The sequence below is a fragment of the Chelonoidis abingdonii genome, chromosome 3 (assembly GCF_003597395.2).
Source record: "Chelonoidis abingdonii isolate Lonesome George chromosome 3, CheloAbing_2.0, whole genome shotgun sequence".
Classification (NCBI taxonomy): Eukaryota; Metazoa; Chordata; order Testudines; family Testudinidae; genus Chelonoidis; species Chelonoidis abingdonii.
The window spans coordinates 46562718-46584019 of NC_133771.1; the positions used below are offsets into that span (position 1 = coordinate 46562718).

Below are 21302 nucleotides of genomic sequence, written 5' to 3' on the forward strand. Positions count from 1 at the left end.
CCTAGACCCCCCACTGAGCTGTCTGCACCCAGATTGTCCCACACAGAATCCTCTCACCCCACACCTGGATTGCCCCACATTGAGCCCCTCCACATGTGGATCCTGCCTGGTTGAGCCTATCTGCCCTGCACCTGCTGCAGAGGGACATAGCTCCAGGGTGTTTCTGGGGCAGGCCCAGGCCTTGTGCTGTGGCAGGGTTGGGTGCAGCCTTACCCCTGAGTCCATGTCCTGGGGGTAGGGAGGCAGTAGGGTGATTTCCCACCTTCGTACAGCCAGTGGCCTGTGCTCCCCCGTCTCACGCTGGAGCCTCTGCATTTATTTATTGACAAATAAAACTTGCAAAATTTTAAAATATGATGTGCAGAATTTTTAATTTTTTGGCACAGAATTATTATTTTTTTGGTGCAGAATGCCCTCAGGATAACTGGTATTAACATGCTGTGGCAGTCTAATATGAAAACTTTGTATCAGTGATGGGTAAAATTTCATTGGTAATAAGGATGATTTTCTCTGTCCTTTCCTTCCCTCTCTCCAAAGGGACTCTTCCTTTGGAAATCTTTTGAGAATTAAAAAATGTCAAATCAGTTCATGGTCAACAATAATGATTTTAATTTTCAAATATTGGAGGGAAGATATAGGTTATATAGCACTTCATAGTCATATGACAAGTCTAATTTTCAAGTGAGGCTGCTACTATATTGTTTTTAAAAACTGAAAGATTTAAATCATGATTATCAAGTAGTATAGAGCTATCTTGTTTGTTTAAGAAATAGGACTGATCTTCTAAGGAATTTTTAATTTCTTCTCAAACTTGTCTTGATCTTGCTATATGCCTGCCTGCTGTAGAATGTCATTAGATCAAGGACCATAATCCTGGAGTCAGTTTTATTACAATGCTGAATTTTTCTCTAAATGTTAATTAGTTTCTAAATTATTTTAAAATGTCTTGGGCAGTTATAAACAGAATATTTTCAACCATTTCACACTTCCTCATACTTTCAAATAAGGAAATATAGATGTTTATCAATAACAATGGATTTTAAAAGTTCAATGATCTTATTACAGATTACCTTTTTTGGAAATCTCCTTTTAAAAGTGTAGCTGGTGTTATAGAAAGCTTAATGTAGATGTTGAACTTTTTTTTTTTTTTTTTTTAAAGACTGATCCAGTTAAGCCAATTTCTAACATAGTTTGTCTGTCTAGTGTTGACAGTTTCCAAACATTGTGTACAAGTCTAGGGTTACTTTTCAAACATTGTTCGATGCCTGATGTAAACAGGCCATTATTCTAGTTATTGATTTAAGAAATGGTTGGATTAAAACCAGGATACCTATGAATAACCATCAGAAACTACTTTTGCTGTGAAAGATCCTATTGCAATTTTCTGAAGAGCATAGATTTTTTCTCAAGTGGTTTTGGCCTAAATTTCCCCTTTCCTGTTTCAGTGCGCTGTCATTTAGTTCCTTCCTTTCCTGCCTTATTGAAGGCTCCATTAGAGTGGGGCTATCATATATTTGTAAAGTTTGTGAATCACTTTGGGGTACAGTGGAGTAAACGACTATATATGAATGTGAACTCTTACTGATTTTGATTGAATGGGTCTTTGGATTTTTTTAAAATTTGGTTTGATTAATCTTAACTAGATTTTTTTTCAGAGCTTTTGAAAATTTACCTTACAGGGTTTGTGAAGTTTAATTGGTTAATTCTTGCAAAATGCTTTGAGATATTCAAATAGAAAGTCATGTATATTGCAAGTGGATAATTGATGAAAATTATTTTTAAAAGGTCTTCTAAAGTTACGAACCTTAATTCTATATTCACTTAATTAAATAAGTGGCTCTGACCAAAAACACCCCAATATTCACTCCGTACACATTATTATAATAATTGTTGTGCAAAATACATGTTGAGGTATCACTTAAAATCTAATAACACACAGATCGTCAATATTCTTGTGCAATATATATACAAAACATGTTTTAGGAGTTATGAATAAAAGATGAAATTGATTACCATGTGTTTACCAGCAAGTCTGGGAAGTGGGTAAACCAGGTTCTCAAAGACACAGGATAAGCTGCCTCCTCTAGCCAGGTGTCAAAGTTTGACTCCCAATCACCTGTCAAGTGACTATTGTTTGGCAATGAAGGCGGGGTAAGAACAGATCTATCTGAATTTTAGCAGACAACATGGATATTTTTTCACCATGAGACTTCGTCTCCATCCTCACAGCTGGAATGAACTTTATTTAGGGGTAATCCTCAGGAAAATGCATTTCAAAAGGTGACTGGACTATAAAAGCGAGGTGCAAAAACACCCCAACCTATCTCTCTCTCATCTAAGAAGACAAAGGAACCAGCCCTTTAACTTTGGGGGAGTACCTGACCTGAGAATTTGGTCAATAATGTTGCTGTGAAACTGGTAAGGATTTTACCTTGAACCAAGTCTAGCTTGTTACGTTTAACTACTAAAAAACCATTTTATCTTTATTTCTCTTGTAACCATTTCTGACTCTAATACCTTATTTGTACTCACTTAAAATCTTTGTAGTTAAACTTGTTTTATTTTTTTAATAAAACTAATCCAGTTTTGTGTTTAAACTGAACAGTTGAAGTAGCAAACTGTTGCTTATTGACCCCTGACAGAGGCAATGGACCTCTAATATCTAAACAGGAGAGGGCTGGAAAGTGCAGAACACACGTTTTTGGGAAAATTCAGGACTAAGAGTGTGTTGGGGTCACCCTGCAGGTAGTAACCAAGGCTGATGAAAGCCAGAATGTGACTGGAGTGTTTTGACAGGCAGCTGATATTATTGCTGCTTGGCCAGGCCTGTAGCTGTACACAGACACTCAGCACACGAGCTGCATGCTGTTAGGTTTAGAGTTGCCAGGTGTCTGGATTTTGACTGGAATGCCTGATTGAAAAGGGTTCCTGGTGGCTCCGGCTGTTAAAAGTCCAGTCAGCGGCATAGCGGGGCTAAGGCAGGCTCCCTGTGACTCCTGGAAGCAGCCAGCATGTCCCTGCAGCCCTTAGGTGCAGGGGCGGCCAGGGAGGCTCCGCACACTGCCCCTGCTCCAAGTCCTGGCTTCATAGCTCCCATTGGCCAATGGGAACTGTAGGGGTGGCACCTGTGGATAGGGCAGCATGCTGAACTGCCTGGCTGCACCGCTGCCTAGGAGTGAAGGGGGAACATGCCGGCCTCTTCTAGGAGCTGCCTGAGGTAAGCACTGTCTGGAGCCTGCACCCCACACCTCAACCCCCAGCCCTGAGCCCTGTCCTGCACCCAAATTCCCTCCCAGAGCCTGCAACCCACACACTGTCCTACACCCCAACCCGCTGTCCCAGCCCTGAGCCGCCTTCTGCACCCAAATCCTGCACCCCAACCCCTTGCCGCAGCCTGCTGAAAGTGAGCGAGGATGGGGGAGAGCGAGTGATGAAGGGAGCGGGGATGGAGTGACTGGGGGCAATGCCTCTGAAAAAATGTGATGCAGGGGGCAGGGCAAAGGTGTTTGGTTTTCTGCAATCAGAAAGTTGGCAACCCTGCTTAAGCTGTTTGTGAGCAGCCCAGTTTGGGAGCTACAGCATTGCGAGGGACCCAGGTTACAGGCAATGACACAACCTCTCCCTGACCTGGATTGAACTCTGAAATGTGACAATGGCCTTACTTCCAAAAGTGCTCAGCAACTAGCAACTCCAAGGGAAAATCATATGAAATTAGAAACCTAAGTATAAATTATTGGCCAATGATGATAATTTGGATAGAAAGTGAGAGATTATAAGTACAAAGATCTCAAAGCACTTAATAAGCATTAAGTTAAGGTTAAGGTTCACAGTCTCCTTTTCAGGTAGATAGCTATAATTCTCCCAGTTATATAGATGGAGAAACCGAGACAATACATTGCCATGTCCAAAGTCACCCAGAAAGTCTGTCAGAGCTAGGAGTAGAACTAGATCTTATGACTTAGTCTTTTTCTGACCATATATGTTCCTGTGTTAAGTGGATCAGTATATCATTTTGTTTCCTGGAACAGTTTACATTGTTTCTTTGAAGCATTTAAAAAACTTAACTAATGTAAAAGGAAATTATTTTTATGCCGTGAATATTACAGTGTAGCGGAATATTTTCAAGATAATTTTAAAATGTATATCCTTTTTATAATGTTAAATAAAGTATACTTTAAACCACTGCATTTTATGGCACATCAAATACTTGCTTGCATTTCAAGAAGTAGTATCTATTTGCAGACAGCCATCTTAGTTTGCAGTAATTATTTTTTAATAATGTAAATAGACAAGGGTAATGACCCATTTTGCAAAGGTTGTCCTTATATTATAGTGCCTTAATTTAAAAATAAAATCTCTGCTATAGAGTCTAACTGTTTCCAGATGAGAAAATATTTGGTTTGGATTTGAAACAACCACATACTGTTTAGGCATTAAGATCCAGCTTTTGTTGGGGAATGGGGGTAAGATATTGATAGTTCTTTGAGTGGCCCTGCACATTCCCATTTATGGGGTACTGAGTTGCCTTTGGTGGAACCTCCTTCTAGCAGCGTCAGCTAGAGCACCCTCACCCCCTCAGTTCCTTCCAACCATGTGTGCATGGATGGATGTGAACTTTAGACTGTTTGTGAACTGAAGCCTTTTTCTTCTTAAGCCTTTCTTTCTTCTAGTGGTAATTTGTTAGTATATTTAATGTTTTTTGCCATTCTGGGTTATAGTGGAATTGAAGCAGAGGAAGCAACCATATGCGGTGCCTCAGCAGCCAGGGAGAAGGACACCCACCTTCAGGATGTTTGATTTGCTGAACCTTTAATCTCAGAGCCTGCAAGGACTGGGAGACTCGCTTGAAGATCCTTCTCAAGGAAGCTCTCAAGGTTAAACTTTCTGGAACCGATCAGTCCTCAGTTTCAAGGTCTCAGAGACCAGTCATGGCTCCTGTGAGTTCCAGTGACTGAAGGGTTCCAAGAAACTGAAACCCCTGTTGGGGCCGGATTCAATGCCTGTGGCTTCCTCAGTAAAGCTCCTGAGGCTACACATGTCCACACCAGGGCTGTGTGGTCAGATCTGATTGCCCTAGTTCCAGAAAAGAGGTCAGGAGACAGTTTGATCATCCTCACCAATGCCATACCTCATGCCTTGCAACTTTCTGATTCTGATGGATCCCCCTCAACTGCAGGACCAAGGTCAATTCCTACTTCCACTTCCAGATCCAGGAAGATGGTTTCAATCAGTGTGTCCAAACTGAGGCCATCAGCGCCTTCAATTCTGAATGGTGTAGCATCGAAAAAAGATACATAGAACAAAGCGGCCATTGTTGGCTGTGCCACTTCCCATTCATCAGAATTATTGATTCTGTCCAATTCTGACAAGGCTGATATCATTCTAAAGCAGAGACCTCTTTTACCTCCAATTTTAGTAGCAATGGAGATGGATTTGTGTACAATGTTGAAAGTTGTCCAAGTCTTCAGACATGCTGTCAGTTCCTCCTTTGGTTCCAGTGTTGGTTCCAGCTACATCAGAGGTGGGCAAACTTTGGCCTGTGGACCACATCCAGCCCATGGGACCATCCTGCCTGGCCCTTCAGCTCCTGGCCAGGGAGGCTAGCCCACGGCCCCTTCCCTGCTGTTCACCAGCAGCCTCAGCTAGGGGGTGGTAGGATAGTCATGGGAGTTCCAAGGGGGCCTGTCAGGGGGTGGGGATGTGGATAGGGGTCGGGGCAGTCAGGGGACAGGAAGCAGGGGGGATTGGATAGGGGTTGGGGTCCCCAGGGGGCAGTTGGGGTGGGGGGTCTTGGGAAAGGGTGGTTAGGGGACAAGGAGTAGGGGGAGTTGAATGGGTCGGGGGTTCTGAGAGGGGCAGTCAAGGAGCGGGAAGTGGGAGGAGATGGATAGTGGGTGGCGGCCAGGTTGTTTGGGGAGACACAGCCTTCTCTACTTGGCCCTCCATACAGTTTTGGAATCCCGATGTGACCCTCAGGCCAAAAAGTTTGCCAACCCCTGAGCTACATCCATGGTTCTGGAAAGGTCTGTCACCATGCAGGCCAAGTTCACTTTTTGGCTCCAGTTCATGCATTGGATCTGAGCGTGAAATGGAAGATTTCTAAAAGGAGGCATGTTTCCCTGGTTCCAAGATCCATCATAATCTTTGTCTATTGTTAAGAAGAAGAGGCCATAAAGTGGCATGCTTCCTCTTTCTGGGACCCACACACAGTCTCCATAAAGAGCTGGATCCTCAGACCTTCCTCCGGATCCACTATCATCTCTGGTGCATTTTATCTCTGATCCAGACCTGAGTCAGTACCAGGAGGAAGATAGAGCAGCGATTCTCAAACTGTGAGTTGGGACCCCCAAGTGGGTCGCAACCCCATTTTAATGGGGTCACCAGGATTGGCATTAGACTTGCTGGAGCGGAAGCTGAAACTTGATCCTCACTGCCCAGGGCCAAAGCCGAAGCCCAAGGGCTTCAGCCCTGGGCAGTGGGACTCAGGTTACAGTCTCCTCCTGCCTGGGCTGAAGCCCTTGGGCTTTGGCTTTGTCCCCCAACCCGAGGTGGTGGGGTTTAGGCTTTGGAGGGACTCAGGCAGGCTCTGGCTTAGCCCCCCTCCTCCTGGGGTCATGTAGTAATTTTTGTTAGAAGGGGATCGCGGAGCAATGAAGTTTGGGAACTCCTGAGATAGAGGAACACAAAGACCTATAGCTTGCTTTGTACCACCCTTTGGTCTACCTCCTATAGGCATGTTCCTGAATCCAAGCTGCTGGGGAGACTGGTAGTCCTGGGGCTGATGGCCTTATTGAGGGCCACCTCAGGAATTTGTCAGTTATCCTCCATGTGGATGGAGAGGTAAAGTTTTGTCTACAAAGTATCCAACAGTTCAAAGATCCTCAGATCCAACTTCTCTAGGGCCGTTGACATTTCAGACAGTGCTTTCTGAGGAAGAATGTAAGGATATAGCTGCCGTCTTTGAGCAGGAAAATATGGAAACAGACTGTGAACCTGATTTATCACCAGATGAACATGTGGGAGTGGCTTCTGCCTCCTTTCCTTTCGAAGACACTTTGCAGTTTCACAATTTGGTGAACTGTATGGCATCCACTTTGAATTTGTCTGCAGTGCCTGGGGAGAAGACTTCTCCCATGCCGTTTGATATCCTTGATGCTACCTTTAGGAGCAGAATATCTCTACCCATTTTGGATGGTATGCTACCGCTGGCTAATTGTGTGTGGTCTGCTACTGCCTCTTGTCAACCTGTCTCCAAAAAGGTTGACAAGTTGTGTCAGATACTGTCTGAAAGGTTTTCCTGTTTCCATACACGTCCTATACCTAATTCACTGTGGTGACTGCTGCCACTAACAGGGCAACTTCTGGACAATCACACTCCACCCCATCTAATAGGGAGAGGGAAAAAGATTGATTCATATGGCAAGGAAAGGCAAATTATCAGGTAGTCATGGCCCACTACAGTTCCATTTATGGGAAAAGATTACATTGTTTTGACAAGACTTGCATGACACTTTGGACCTTTCTACTAGAACATTATCATTTGCTCTATCAGGAGGCAAGCTTGGCTGTTCCTCCTCTCTAGCTCTGGACACTTGACATATACTGGAGGAGCACTCTTTTCAAGGAGGGGGGGAGCGCCTTTTCATTGAAAAGACAAATTAATAGAAAAATTAAAGGACAAGAGATTGTCTCTGAGTCTAATTTTCTCTGCTTGGAAAAGGCCCTCTATTTTATTTCTAGTACCAAAAACAGTCCTACACCCAGTCTTCATTATTTTATTTTTTGTCAAGTCAAAGATTTCAACAATATTCTGTAGCTTTCCAGAATCAACGTAGAAAGAGGCCTTTCAAACCAAGGTCTAAATCTAAACAGCCTGCTTCCTTGTCATCCCTTTGTAGCAGAACAACAAGCTTCAGTTTTGATGAGAAAATTAAGAATCAAGAAACACCCAATCAGGATTAAGTCTACCTTCTTTTTTCGAAACAAACTAGCCCACTTTATCAATGCATGGAGGCAAATTACATCAGAACAATGAGTTCTAGAGATTGTAGAAAGGGACTATGCCATACCTTTTGAGATTCACCCCCACCCTCTCATCCCGGTTTCTTCTACCTTTAACTCTTCAGGGACCCTTCCAATGAGTCTATTCTTCTTGCAGAAGTTGAAAAATTACTTCTGATAGGAGCAATCAAGGAGGTCATGCAAATACCAGAGGGATTTGGGTTTTTTATTCCTGTTACTTTCTGAGGCAGAAGAAAGATGACAGAATTTGTCTAATACTAGACAGGAGAGGCCTGAACAAATACATCTGGAGGTTTTGGTTCTGTATGTTGCTTTATGGCATCCTGTACTTACATGACTCCATTTGCACATCTAAGAATGAAACCTATGCAGTACTGGATGTTTCAGCTCTACAGACCAGTTTGGGACACCCTTTATATGTTGATCGCCATGTCGCAGAACAGCATCGTTTCTTTAGAATGGTGGTCAGTCAGAGAGAATGGTTCAGAGGTGTACAGTTCTCTCAGGGTAATTTCAGATGCATCGAACAAGGTGTGGGGGGACTCGTGAATCATTTGACAGTTCAAGGGCATGTGCAGGAGAGAGCACTGCACATCAATGTGTTGGAAGTGACAGCTGTTCATCTGGCCCTTAGACTTCCTCTCTCATCTACAAGGGAGGATTGTGACAGACAATGCATGGCTGATGTATTACAACAACAAGCAAGGGAATGCTTACTCCGCTCTCCTGTGTGCAGAGGCTATAAGCCCAGGGGATTGGTGTATCCATCACAACATTTTTACTGTGTGGCCCTATATCTGTCAGGGGGAAACAGTGTATAATAATAATAATTGGAGATATATCAATCTCCTAGAATTGAAAGGGACCTCGAAAGGTCATCAAGTCCAGGCCCCTGCCTTTATTAGCAGGACCAAGTACTGATTTTTGCCCCGATCCCTAAGTGGCCCCCTCAAGGATTGAGCTCACAACCCTGGATTTAGCAGGCCAATGCTCAAACCTACTTCTCTTGTTTGTCTTAAGCAGGTACCAGCTGCTGAAATTTGCAGAGCTGGAACCTGGACTTCAGTGCACACTTTTACAAAGCATTATATTTTGGATTTGGCCGATAGGGCAGATGTTGGATTTGGTAAAGTGGTGCTTCAGACTCTATTCAGTTAGGACTTTGTTCCTGCCTCCAAGTTAGTTTTCACCACTGCTCAATTTGTCCCATAATTGGGAATATGCAGAGCTACTCAAAGAAGAAATGAAGGTTACTTGCTCATGTTTGGAGTTCTTTGAGAGGGCTCTGCATAGTTACACTTCCCACCACCTTCCCCTCTCTGTCAGAGCCTTGTTTGTTCTGTGTCTCTGGCTTTGAGATGGATGCAACTAAGGTGGTGAGGGTGCTCCTCCTCTTACATAGCCTCGCCCTCAGAACATCAGTGACACTTAGGGGAGGGATGGGAGTACGAGAGAGCTCTAGCTGATACTGCTAGAGGAGGTTCTACCACAAAGCACCACAAGGTGGCGAAGTACACTGTAATCTTGACTATGCAGAGCCATCTAGAATAATTCCAATTGCAGGAGAGAAACCTTCAGTTTGGGACTGCTTTGTATGTGGGGGTTGAAATGAAGTCAAAGTATATTTCAGTTAACCTTTGGTAATCTTTTGATGGTGAAAGTCTTCTATTCTAATTTTATTTTCCTTGATGAAAAAAATGTAATGTTTAAGAGCTCATGTTTTTAATGGCTTCTGAGCTCCTTGGATACAGTTTAGTTTTTGGGTGCAAAATTGTATTTTATAAAGGTTTTCATTTAGAAATGTATGAATTTGGGTATCATGGAAGGTGTCAGATTGACCTTCCTTGTTGTCTCCTACTGGACAAAGCTTGGACAGCAGTGCTATAAGCCTCCTCATCCTACTCCCTCCAATGGATCTCAGCTCTTTTCTAGATAGTTCACCTAAAGCAGTCTTTTCCAAAGTGAAACGCTTCTTATCACATTACCAATCCCTTCCATCATCCAGCCCCCAGGACCTTATTTATCCATAGGAATCATGGTTTCAGTGACTCCTTTCTTTCTTTTTCTTTTTTCAGTAATTCCTGACCTTAGTCTGGTAACTTCTTTTGCCCTAAAGACAAGACCACTTAATTCCATTCAAGAATAGAATATTAAAGATCCCCCTGAAGACCTTCCTTTTTAACATATGGGTAACTGTAACTGTGGATAGAATATATACAGGCTAAAGATACAAGAACGCTCTGCTAGGTATAAAGTTTTATTAAAATAAGAGGAGCAATGAAACTAGAAATTAAACCCTTGCCACTGGGATAAAGTGAGGACCCACCATTCAGCTTGACTAACTCAACTGGGAGCTGCATTGATTCTCAAAAATAATTGAACAAATCAACCCTACTTTGGCAGACTGTGCAGCTGCAACCTTGTGGTTGCTGTGTGCATGTCCATTGGTGTAGATCAGGAAGTAGAGGGACTGTCACTAGATGTAATTTCTGATCTGCCTTCTTCTGCCTCTTCAACTCCTTCATGGCCTCCTGAGAGCTATGTGCTAACACCCAGTTCTGGCCTTGTTGGGTTTCCCCCTACACACACTATATCAGGTATATTGCATGTTGGGCTGTCTATAAGGGGAAGGAGGGGCCTGAAGGTATTACTTACCTACTGTACACTGGTGAAAAGGTACATACTGTTCTATTTTTTAAAAATGTACTAAGATTATGTAGGGTATAGGTGAAAATTAGTAGCAACTGCTTTGTAATTAATATAAAAAGAAAGTTATGTAGCTGAACAATTTACAGGAATTAATAGCTGACTGATGTTTTTTTCAACTCAGTGCTGTTTGCTTACCTGTACTTTAGTTCTTCACTTGCTAGATAGAAATGTTCATACAATGAATATGCCTCATTTCCTTCCCAGTCTTTCAGGTGTATTTTAAGAACATAGCGTTTCTGATTAGTCAGTTGAGAAACTAACTCATTTCCCAGCCAGTACTCCCCAGCAGGATCACCAAATCCCTGTAATCCAAGTTGTATATTTAAATAACTTTAATTTGTTTTTCTTTGATTTTGAAATTATCAGTTCATCAATTTTTAAATTAATTGCTTTATCAACACAAAAAGTGTACTACAAATATGAGGATCCTAGTTCTTTGGTATTTCAAATTTTGGATTTCAGCAGGGACCAATTTAGGAACTTGAAACAACATGTATCGGTATTATTCTTACTAGATCTGGCGAACATTTGCCAATAGAAATACAAATAGAAATGACTTAATGAAAATTAAAGATGTGGACACGACATGAAATAGCTTAGGAAAAAAATGCTACATTTCTTTGTAAAAACAAACATAACACTTGCAAGTCTCTGCTTAGGCAAACAGTTTATATGACTCTGGCATTTCCCAAATGAGAGCACATTTTTCTTCTAAGAACTAAAATGCAACTTTAGAACCTGTTTAGGCAATACAACTTTAAGTATCTGATTAATAGTCTTTTGTAATTAAGTCTGCGTAGATTTCAGAGATTATCAGAAAAATAATAAATTAGATTTAAACCTTCAAAAGAGTGTGGATCTTACCATCTTGTACTCTTTCCATGTCCGGTGAAAGTCCACACTGCCATCTTTACGTCGCTGAATAACTGTCCACCCCCCTCCATTGCTTTCCATATCACAGTATGTCTGTCAATAAGAAGAATGTGTAATTGCATAAATTCAGGTACTCACATGCCAATTGACACACATAGCACTGTATACACTAAAACTACTGTTGGCTTTTGTTTGCCTAGCAAAGCATGCCAAGTTTGCTAACATCTATGAAGCTGAGCTGTTTTGAATAGTTTGCAGTCTAATTAAGATTGTAATTAATGATGATATTGAAACAGTATTGAATGTTTTTGAAATACTGTGCTTACTGTATATGGGTTTTATGTTGTAGTACAGGAGTTGGCAACCTTTGAGAAGTGGTGTGCCAAGTCTTCATTTATTTACTGTAATTTAAGGTTTTGCCAGTAATATATTTTACATTTACAGGGGCCAGCAGATGGAACCCCAGACTGGCAGCAGGCTGAGTGGGGCCGATGGTGGGAACCCCAGACCGCCAGGGGGCTGAGTGGCTCAGCCTGCTGCCGTCCTGGGGTCCCGACCACCAGCTCCTGCCAACCGGGGTCCCAGCTGCTGGCCCCGCTCTTGTGCAAAAATAGTTTAAGGAACTCTCAAACAAATTATTTGTTTTATTTTTATGGTTTCTCAGAAAAAATATATATTTTAGTTAAAAAGACACGAGTTAAAAACAATTTAGATTTTTAAAATGCCTTGCACAATGCAGAACATAATGAATTACATCAGTTTCTGCACTAATGTGATGAAAGGCTGACTTCAAAAGCTGCAGCTAAACTATTGGTTTAATAATATTGCTCTAAGCTAAGTTTTATATTAAAAACATAAAACAAAATTAAGCCAGTATTTCTGACCTTTCCCAAAAGTTATCACAAAGTCTTGAGAATCTCTAAAGATGTCCACTTGAGTTAACCTTCACTTTAATATAGTTTTTAGATATTGGATTAGAAATTCGGATGGGTCTGTGCCATGCTCTTAACTATTCAAGAATGGGTTAATTTTTTCATTTGTTACGTAAGAATGAGCTATGTGATAGACTAATTTGTCTGAGTGATATTCCTGGCTCTGCCACTGACCTGGGTGGCTCGCCTTCTCTGTGCCTCAATTTCCCCATCTGTAAAATGGAGATGATACTCCTCTCCTTTGTAAAGCACTTTGCCATCTGCTGATGAAAAGCGCTATATCAGAGCTAATTATTACTATTATATGTACAGTATTATATGTAATACTAGAACATAAGAACGGCCGTACCGGGTCAGACCAAAGGTCCATCTAGCCCAGTATCTGTCTACCAACAGTGGCCAATGCCAGGTGCCCCAGAGGGAGTGAAGCTAACAGGCAATGATCAAGTGATCTCTCTCCTGCCATCCATCTCCATCTTCTGATGAACAGAGGCTAGGGACACCATTCTTTACTCTTCCTGGCTAATAGCCATTTATGGACTTAGCCACCATGAATTTATCCAGTTCCTTTTTAAACATTGTTATAGTCCCAGCCTTCACAACCTCCTCAGGTAAGAAGTTCTACAAGTTGAGTGTGTGCTGTGTGAAGAAGAACTTCCTTTTATTTGTCTGCTACCTATTAATTTCATTTGGTGACCCCTAGTTCTTGTATTATGGGAATAAGTAAATAACTTTTCCTTATCCACTTTCTCAACATCACTCATGATTTTATATACCTCTATCATATCCCCTCTTAGTCTCCTCTTTTCCAAGCTGAAGAGGCCTAGCCTCAAGATTACAGTATATTATCTCCTAATGCTTAAGAAACTTACTGTGACCTCGTCATTAAAATATTACATGCAAAGAACTGCCAGTTACAATTTAAGGTTCTCTGTGAACTACCTTTTAGTATTCTGTCCTTTCCTGTTTCTTGTTTGAGAAAATTCTTGAAGCAGCTTTACCAGTGTGAAAACACTGAAAGAAACTAATTCATATAACATACATACTGGTTTAAAGAAGTGATAAAAATTAGATTACTTCAGTTTTGGAAATGTTAGGCCATATTTAATTTGGTGGAGTTAGATTCACATTTGCCAGTGGCAAAGTTGGTCCATTAACTACAGTAGTATTTTATTTTTCAGACCTTTTAATCTAATTTACCTTATAATGAATACTGATGCTTCATACTTTCTTGGATATGCCATTTATACTACTGTAGCTTAAACATGGAATAATTGTTCTATGTTAGTTTTAATGTGAACATAAATTGATGCCTAATATGAGCTGTGTGTTGTAGGCGTAATTGCAACTCTTTGAATGTGAACGATGTATATATTAAATTAGACCTAAGCTTCCTAGTTCTGTGGGAAGGTTAACTTTGTTTCCACTGGATTAAAGTAGCCACACTTCATGAAAAATGCCTGCGGTCATTCCTCTTTGGTCTGAGATTTCATCAGCTAAGCAGTGTTAGGTCTAGTTAATACTTAGATGGGAGCCCTTTAAGGAAAATCTGAGCTACAGGAAGTGGTTTGGTGAGTCAATTTGTAATCTTACAAAGAGATGCTAGAAAGACATTCTGCTGGAGATGTAAAACAGAAGTTTGTACTACCTACGATCATTAAAGATCCCTTTTCTTATTCTGCCTGTATTAAAATTACACTGGTTAGTTTAAAAAAAAAAAAGTGTTGCTGTGTGACATGTGACTCGGACATTCAGCCACTAGTTTACGTTTTGCATAATGTAAGTTAATGGCTAGTTCATTGAGAACCTTTCCTTTAATTTTGCAGAATGTAAATGAAGTCCTAAAGACAACTAATATAAAGTATTAAAAGGACACTGTCAACTTCAAATGTAGTTTGCAATGTTATTGAAGCCGTGTTGATCCCAGGATGTTAGAGAGGCAAGGTGGGTGAGGTAATATCTTTTATTGGATCAACCTCTGTTGGTGGAAGACACAAGCTTTTGAGCTACACAGAGCTAACTGTATTCAGAGCATCACAGCTAAATACAAGCTGGGGCAGCCTGTTTAGCATAAGAATTGACACACATTGTAAGAGAGCATTCAAGATAAAGTGGCTGGTTAAGACTTCTGCAGCCAGAGGACAAAAGGGGTGTGTGTGTTAATGGATTAGACTGTTATAATAAACCATAAATCCAGTGATGTCTAAATCCATGATTTTTAGTGTCTAACAAAGCTATGAATTTAACCTCCCAGGCTTGTCTTTTGAAAACATTATGCAGGTTTTCTTTGAAGATTCAGAGGTCAGATATGGAGTGATTGCATTATGAGAAGTGTTCACCCACAGGTGATATGGTATTTTTGTCTTTTATTGTTTTTCTGTGCAAGTTCATTTGAGAGCATAGTGATTGTCTCATTTCACCCACATAGTTGTAATTGGGGCTTTTAGTGCACTGGATGAGGTACACCACATGATATGATAGGCATCTGTAGGACCCATGGATCTTGAAAGATGTGTTGTGTGGTGGGTATTGGTCATCTTAGAAGGGGAGATATGTCTGCAGGTTTTGCATCTGTTCTGGCAGGATCTGGCATCGCTTTGAGTTGGTGTGTTCTGGTCTGTGGGGAGTTTACTTCTGATGATCTTGGTGAAGCTGGGGTGTGCTTTAAAACCCAGACGAGGGGGTTCAGGAAAGATTTTTTTTTAGGATGTGGTCCCCATCCAGTATGGTTGTAACTGTTTGTTTGATTTCCCCCTATGATCATCTGCCACCCAATGCTGAAATCCATATAGGTTAGCAGTAAGATTCCAGCCTGTTTCATTCGGTATTGTTAAAGACTGTATTCCTTGCTACCTATGCAGTGAAGGTCTGAATCTTTACAATATGCTTTCAACTCTGGAGGGGTAAAAATATTTGGATATTTTAAACACTTATTGAAAAGGTTTAAATATATTTTTATTAATGTTAAGATAAGCTAACTTTTAATCAATATCAAAATAATTGAAGCATTTCTGTTGGACCCAACTTAGTTGGCAAGAAAGCATCATCACAAATATGTTGTTGATTTCAGCTCTACCCTCTTTCTCCCATTTAATTCCAACTGTCATATGGTCTAACTTCAAATAAAGTTGTTCATTCCCACTTAAAGCAATGGATCGATCATTATACCCATAAGTCAAAACAATATACTTCAGTGGAATATATTTTTTATGTACTGCCCCAGACTGGATTTAAAAAAACAAAACTGTTGACCACTGAATATCATCTACTACCTGATAACAAGGATTTTCCTTCATAGTTAAGCTCTGACTCCCCACTCCCCTCCTTTTTTTTTTTTTTTTGCACACATAAAAAGCACCTCTTATAGTCTCCCTCCTAAAGTTAGCACTAACAGTTACAAGGTACACTTACATCCCCCAAATCATGACTATGCATGACCTTTAAGCTGTCTACCTATTTCACGTTGTCCTCTAGCTCAATTCCTATTAAAGCTGTAACTTTTTTTTTTAATCCTTTGTTTTGAGTTCCTGAAATCCTGGCTAATTGAAGTCAATGGCAAAATGCCCATTAACATCAGTGAAGCCACAATTTCATCCTTGAGTTCTCTTGCAGCCTTTATATGTGGCAATAATGTGTAGGTCATCTTGGATGAAAAGTGTGTCCCCTTAAGCATATGGGCACAGCAAGTGTGTATTATTATGGCTAATTATAAAGTAACTAAGGGAATGCGTACTAGTTCATTGTACCACCTTCCAAGGAGGAAGCTCTAAGGGTATGGCTACACCTGAAATTTCAAAGCGCTGCCGCGGCAGAGCTTTGAAGTGTGAGTGTGGTCGGAGCTTCAGCGCTGCATGTAAACCACATCCTCTACAGGTGTAGCGTACAGCGCTGGGAGCCGTGCTCCCAGCGCTGCTGCACTGATTACACTGAGGCTTTACAGCGCAGTATCTTGCATCGCTCAGGGGGGTGTTTTTTCACACCCCTGAGCGCGAAAGTTGCAGCGCTGTAAAGTGCCAGTGTAGCCATACCCTATGAGTGTTAATATGAAGTACTGGAAAGAGGTTTTATCAATTGATTTTAGGGTGTAGGATATCCAAAGCAGAGAAGATTAGTGATAGGTTGTACTTGGGGTGTATGTTTAAGATAGGATAGTCTTATGTTATGCTATTGAAACTTGTTGGGAAGGCTAAAGAGAGGAAGAAAATGAGTTGGACTAGGGACAAATTTGAGCTATTTAGAGTATCATATGAGTAGGATTAAACTGAAAGTAGCAACCTTATTATTTAACATTATTGGTAAATAAGAGTTACATTCAGTTTTGCGGTTCTATTATACCCAAAGCCTGTTGTTTTTGATTCACCTCTATTTTATAGTTAATGATTTGGTACAGCATCCATATGATATGTAGTAAAGACTAGGATTATTTCTTTTGAAAAGGAAAAGTTGGAGCATTAAAAATTATGAAAAGTATGGTAAAAACTGATCAGTCAGATTTAAAATCAGTAAAAGTTGATTTATGTAACCTATAATGCATAGGTAAAATTCATTACCATAAGAGGCAATTGAGACAAACACCATGGCTGGACTTTAAAATGGGTGTAAATAAGTTTATTAAGCAGCTACCCAAGTTAAGATGTTGATATGGCAGAGACATCAAGGCTTATTCATCAGACTGACTTAATCATTGAAGGGGTCAGGAAAGAATTTGTATGTGTATGTAAAACATTGCATAATTTACCTGGTACATTATAAAGAATTTGTTCACCTTTCTCTGAACCATCAGGTATAGCCAATGACAGAGACAGGGTATTAATTTATTTGGACCTAATTTTACAATTTCCTTATGGCCTGAGAGCTTGGGCTAAACTTCAGTTCCACTGGTGTTTGTTTTAAAGTTTTATAAACTCCTTAAAATAGGATTAAACAAATAGTTCTAGCAAGATTAAAATATTCTCAAACAGTGGGATTTTACATCACATAAAATAGAATAATTTACTTAAATTCTGCAGATGTCTCATATAAAATATTTCTCTGTTCTAACAAACATTCATCTACCCACCCCCGAGCAGTAAGAGTATATGCTTCTTTTTTAGACTTTACAATCTTAGGGCTAAAGACTGAGTTTTCACTTTTATTTGGAAAGTACCTTGCATGCTATAGTGGCTACAGAAATAAAAAAATTAAACTTCTCAAGACTAATAGGTCTTTGTGCACTGGTGCCTGGAGCCGCTCCTGGGCACCTTAAAGACTAACAGATTTATTTGGGCATAAGCTTTTGTGGGTAAAAAAACACTTCTTCATCTGAAGTGGTTTTTAGATGAAGAAGTGTTTTTTTACCCACAAAGGCTTATGCCCAAATAAATCTGTTAGTTTTTAAGGTGCCACCGGACTCCTTGTTGTTTTTCTTTACTTACAATCTTGATTGGCAGCCTAGGCCCCCAGCTTGTAAACACTCATATACTCAACTTTACTCTTGTGAGTAAACTCCTTTGACTTCAGGATCAGTGCCTTTGAGGTGAAATTTAGTGTATCCTGTTACTAACTACTTGACTGATGCAGGTTCCTGTCTATATCTGCTAAATATAATATTTATTATAAAGATAGTAATGTAAATATATATTTCAATAATTTTGTGGTTTAAAGATCAGCCCTTTGGGCTGGAGAATAACAAAGTAGAATAATAAAGATGAAGAGTAAAGAAAAGGAAAGGTTAAGTTACAGACACTAAATTGAAGGGAATAAGATACTTTAGAAGGATTTATCAGAATTTTTAGAGATTACAGACAAAGATAGCTTGAATTAAAAAAAAAACAAAAAACCATAAAAGCCTAAGGAAAGAGATGAGCCATGTGAGTAAGGGGAAGACACAGGAACAACTGCTTAGTTTAAAATAAACACAGTAGATTTACTGTGTAAAAGTTTGCTTCCAAGGACAGGGATTTCTTTTCATTTAGTAACTTACGTGAAAATTGAAAAATGAGGGATGGCTAATTGGTGGTGTATATTATTGGATCAGAATTCCTTTTAAAAGGATTACATTAAAATGAAAACAGTCAGTATACAGGACTTTCTGTACCACTCTTACTCAGGCATAACTCCCTTGGACTTTAAAACCTCGAAGATACAAATGCCAGAGTTATGGACATACCAGTCAACTGGACACCCTCTGGAACTGGAAGTAGTGGAGACAAAAAAAAACTGCCATGTAGATCGGCTCCGATAATTAACACAATACACAAATAAATTTCAAACCAGAAACTACAAAGTCCCCCCCCACACCAACAACAAAAACCATAAAATCAGTGAAAAGATATCAATCAATCCCTTCACGCCAACCAACAAATGTATATCCTTACCCCATACCCACCACCTCCCGAAGCCATTCAGACAGACATCCAACTCCAGGATCCAAAGTTGCATATTCCGACCCCAAAAGGGTGGGGAGGTGGCAGCAGGACAGAGATTCCTGCGGAGTGTCTCTCATGAGCTCTGCCTCCTGGCGGCCTTCAGCTGCGGCAGAGACCCCAGTGGGAAACCGATCTCCCTTCCTCAGGTTTCTAGCTTCATTCTAGCTACTTTTTGGTAACTCCCATAGGGCCTGAAATTCGGCTGCTATGCCTCCACCTGTTACGCTAGCGCCCATTAGCACCTGTTCCCCCCTGCTAGCCGCTGACAGCTGAAAGCCTCCTATCGGCTTTGAAGACCCAATGCCCAAAGGTCCTCCAGTAGCCAATTAACAACACTTGTCCCACCCATTGCACCGGACAGCCCCTGATCCTTCCATAATCACCATGTAGCTGCATCCCTACCTCCCATTCCCCGAATTAGCAGAAGCCATACCCCTAGTTGACTAAAGCCCTTGGCTCCTGGCCATCTAAGAGTCTCTTTCCGAGGCCCTTACAACTCTTTGCCCAGCCCCCTCTCTCCTTTTTTTATTTTGTTTCTTTTCCCTCCCTTATTCTCTATTTTATGCTCTCCACTCCTCCGTAAAGCTTCCAGCATAATCCGATGTTCGCAGTAGTACACTGTATGTCATCTAACTACTGCATTACTGTATCATCTCTGGAGGATTTTAAAGCTTCCAACCGGACCTTCATGCCTAAGCATAACCCCCAAAAAGCGCCTCGACGGGTTGATTGAACACAGCTGTCTAACAACGGCCTCACTGAGCCACAATGCATCTTTCCATTTGCACCTTCTCTTGTAGGACCTTGTGTCACCCCTAACTGATCATCTCGCTTGTATCCCATGTCCTAATTTCGTAATCCTTTTAACGAATATTCTGAGCCTCCAATAAATTACACCACCATTAGCTCCATCTCCTCATTTTTTCAATGTTCATCGTAAGTACTAATGAAAGACTAACTCCCTGTCACATTAGACCGCAAACTTACCACATGTAATTCCTCTTACTGTCTTTTGTTCCCCCTAAACTAAGCCAGTAAGTCCCCCCATTTTCCTTTCTTCCAGTCTCTCATTCCCCTGCCATGTAGATCGGCTCCGATAATTAACACAATACACAAATAAATTTCAAACCAGAAACTACAAAGTCCCCCCCCACACCAACAACAAAAACCATAAAATCAGTGAAAAGATATCAATCAATCCCTTCACGCCAACCAACAAATGTATATCCTTACCCCATACCCACCACCTCCCGAAGCCATTCAGACAGACATCCAACTCCAGGATCCAAAGTTGCATATTCCGACCCCAAAAGGGTGGGGAGGTGGCAGCAGGACAGAGATTCCTGCGGAGTGTCTCTCATGAGCTCTGCCTCCTGGCGGCCTTCAGCTGCGGCAGAGACCCCAGTGGGAAACCGATCTCCCTTCCTCAGGTTTCTAGCTTCATTCTAGCTACTTTTTGGTAACTCCCATAGGGCCTGAAATTCGGCTGCTATGCCTCCACCTGTTACGCTAGCGCCCATTAGCACCTGTTCCCCCCTGCTAGCCGCTGACAGCTGAAAGCCTCCTATCGGCTTTGAAGACCCAATGCCCAAAGGTCCTCCAGTAGCCAATTAACAACACTTGTCCCACCCATTGCACCGGACAGCCCCTGATCCTTCCATAATCACCATGTAGCTGCATCCCTACCTCCCATTCCCCGAATTAGCAGAAGCCATACCCCTAGTTGACTAAAGCCCTTGGCTCCTGGCCATCTAAGAGTCTCTTTCCGAGGCCCTTACAACTCTTTGCCCAGCCCCCTCTCTCCTTTTTTTATTTTGTTTCTTTTCCCTCCCTTATTCTCTATTTTATGCTCTCCACTCCTCCGTAAAGCTTCCAGCATAATCCGATGTTCGCAGTAGTACACTGTATGTCATCTAACTACTGCATTACTGTATCATCTCTGGAGGATTTTAAAGCTTCCAACCGGACCTTCATGCCTAAGCATAACCCCCAAAAAGCGCCTCGACGGGTTGATTGAACACAGCTGTCTAACAACGGCCTCACTGAGCCACAATGCATCTTTCCATTTGCACCTTCTCTTGTAGGACCTTGTGTCACCCCTAACTGATCATCTCGCTTGTATCCCATGTCCTAATTTCGTAATCCTTTTAACGAATATTCTGAGCCTCCAATAAATTACACCACCATTAGCTCCATCTCCTCATTTTTTCAATGTTCATCGTAAGTACTAATGAAAGACTAACTCCCTGTCACATTAGACCGCAAACTTACCACATGTAATTCCTCTTACTGTCTTTTGTTCCCCCTAAACTAAGCCAGTAAGTCCCCCCATTTTCCTTTCTTCCAGTCTCTCATTCCC

At 41.2% G+C, this 21302-nt stretch overlaps 2 protein-coding genes across 6 annotated transcripts in view; one reads left to right on the forward strand and one right to left on the reverse strand.

Moving 5' to 3' along the window:
* MCPH1 (microcephalin 1) overlaps positions 1-21302 on the forward strand; it is a 228769-nt gene that overhangs the window by 103621 nt on the left and 103846 nt on the right. The window lies entirely within an intron of this gene.
* ANGPT2 (angiopoietin 2) overlaps positions 1-21302 on the reverse strand; it is a 79232-nt gene that overhangs the window by 4374 nt on the left and 53556 nt on the right. Inside the window, exons 6-7 of the mRNA XM_032772648.2 lie at positions 11596-11697; positions 10867-11033 (exon numbers count right to left, since the gene is read on the reverse strand). Of these exons, the coding sequence (XP_032628539.1) occupies positions 10867-11033; positions 11596-11697 (269 nt within the window). The remainder of the gene's footprint in view (positions 1-10866; positions 11034-11595; positions 11698-21302) is intronic.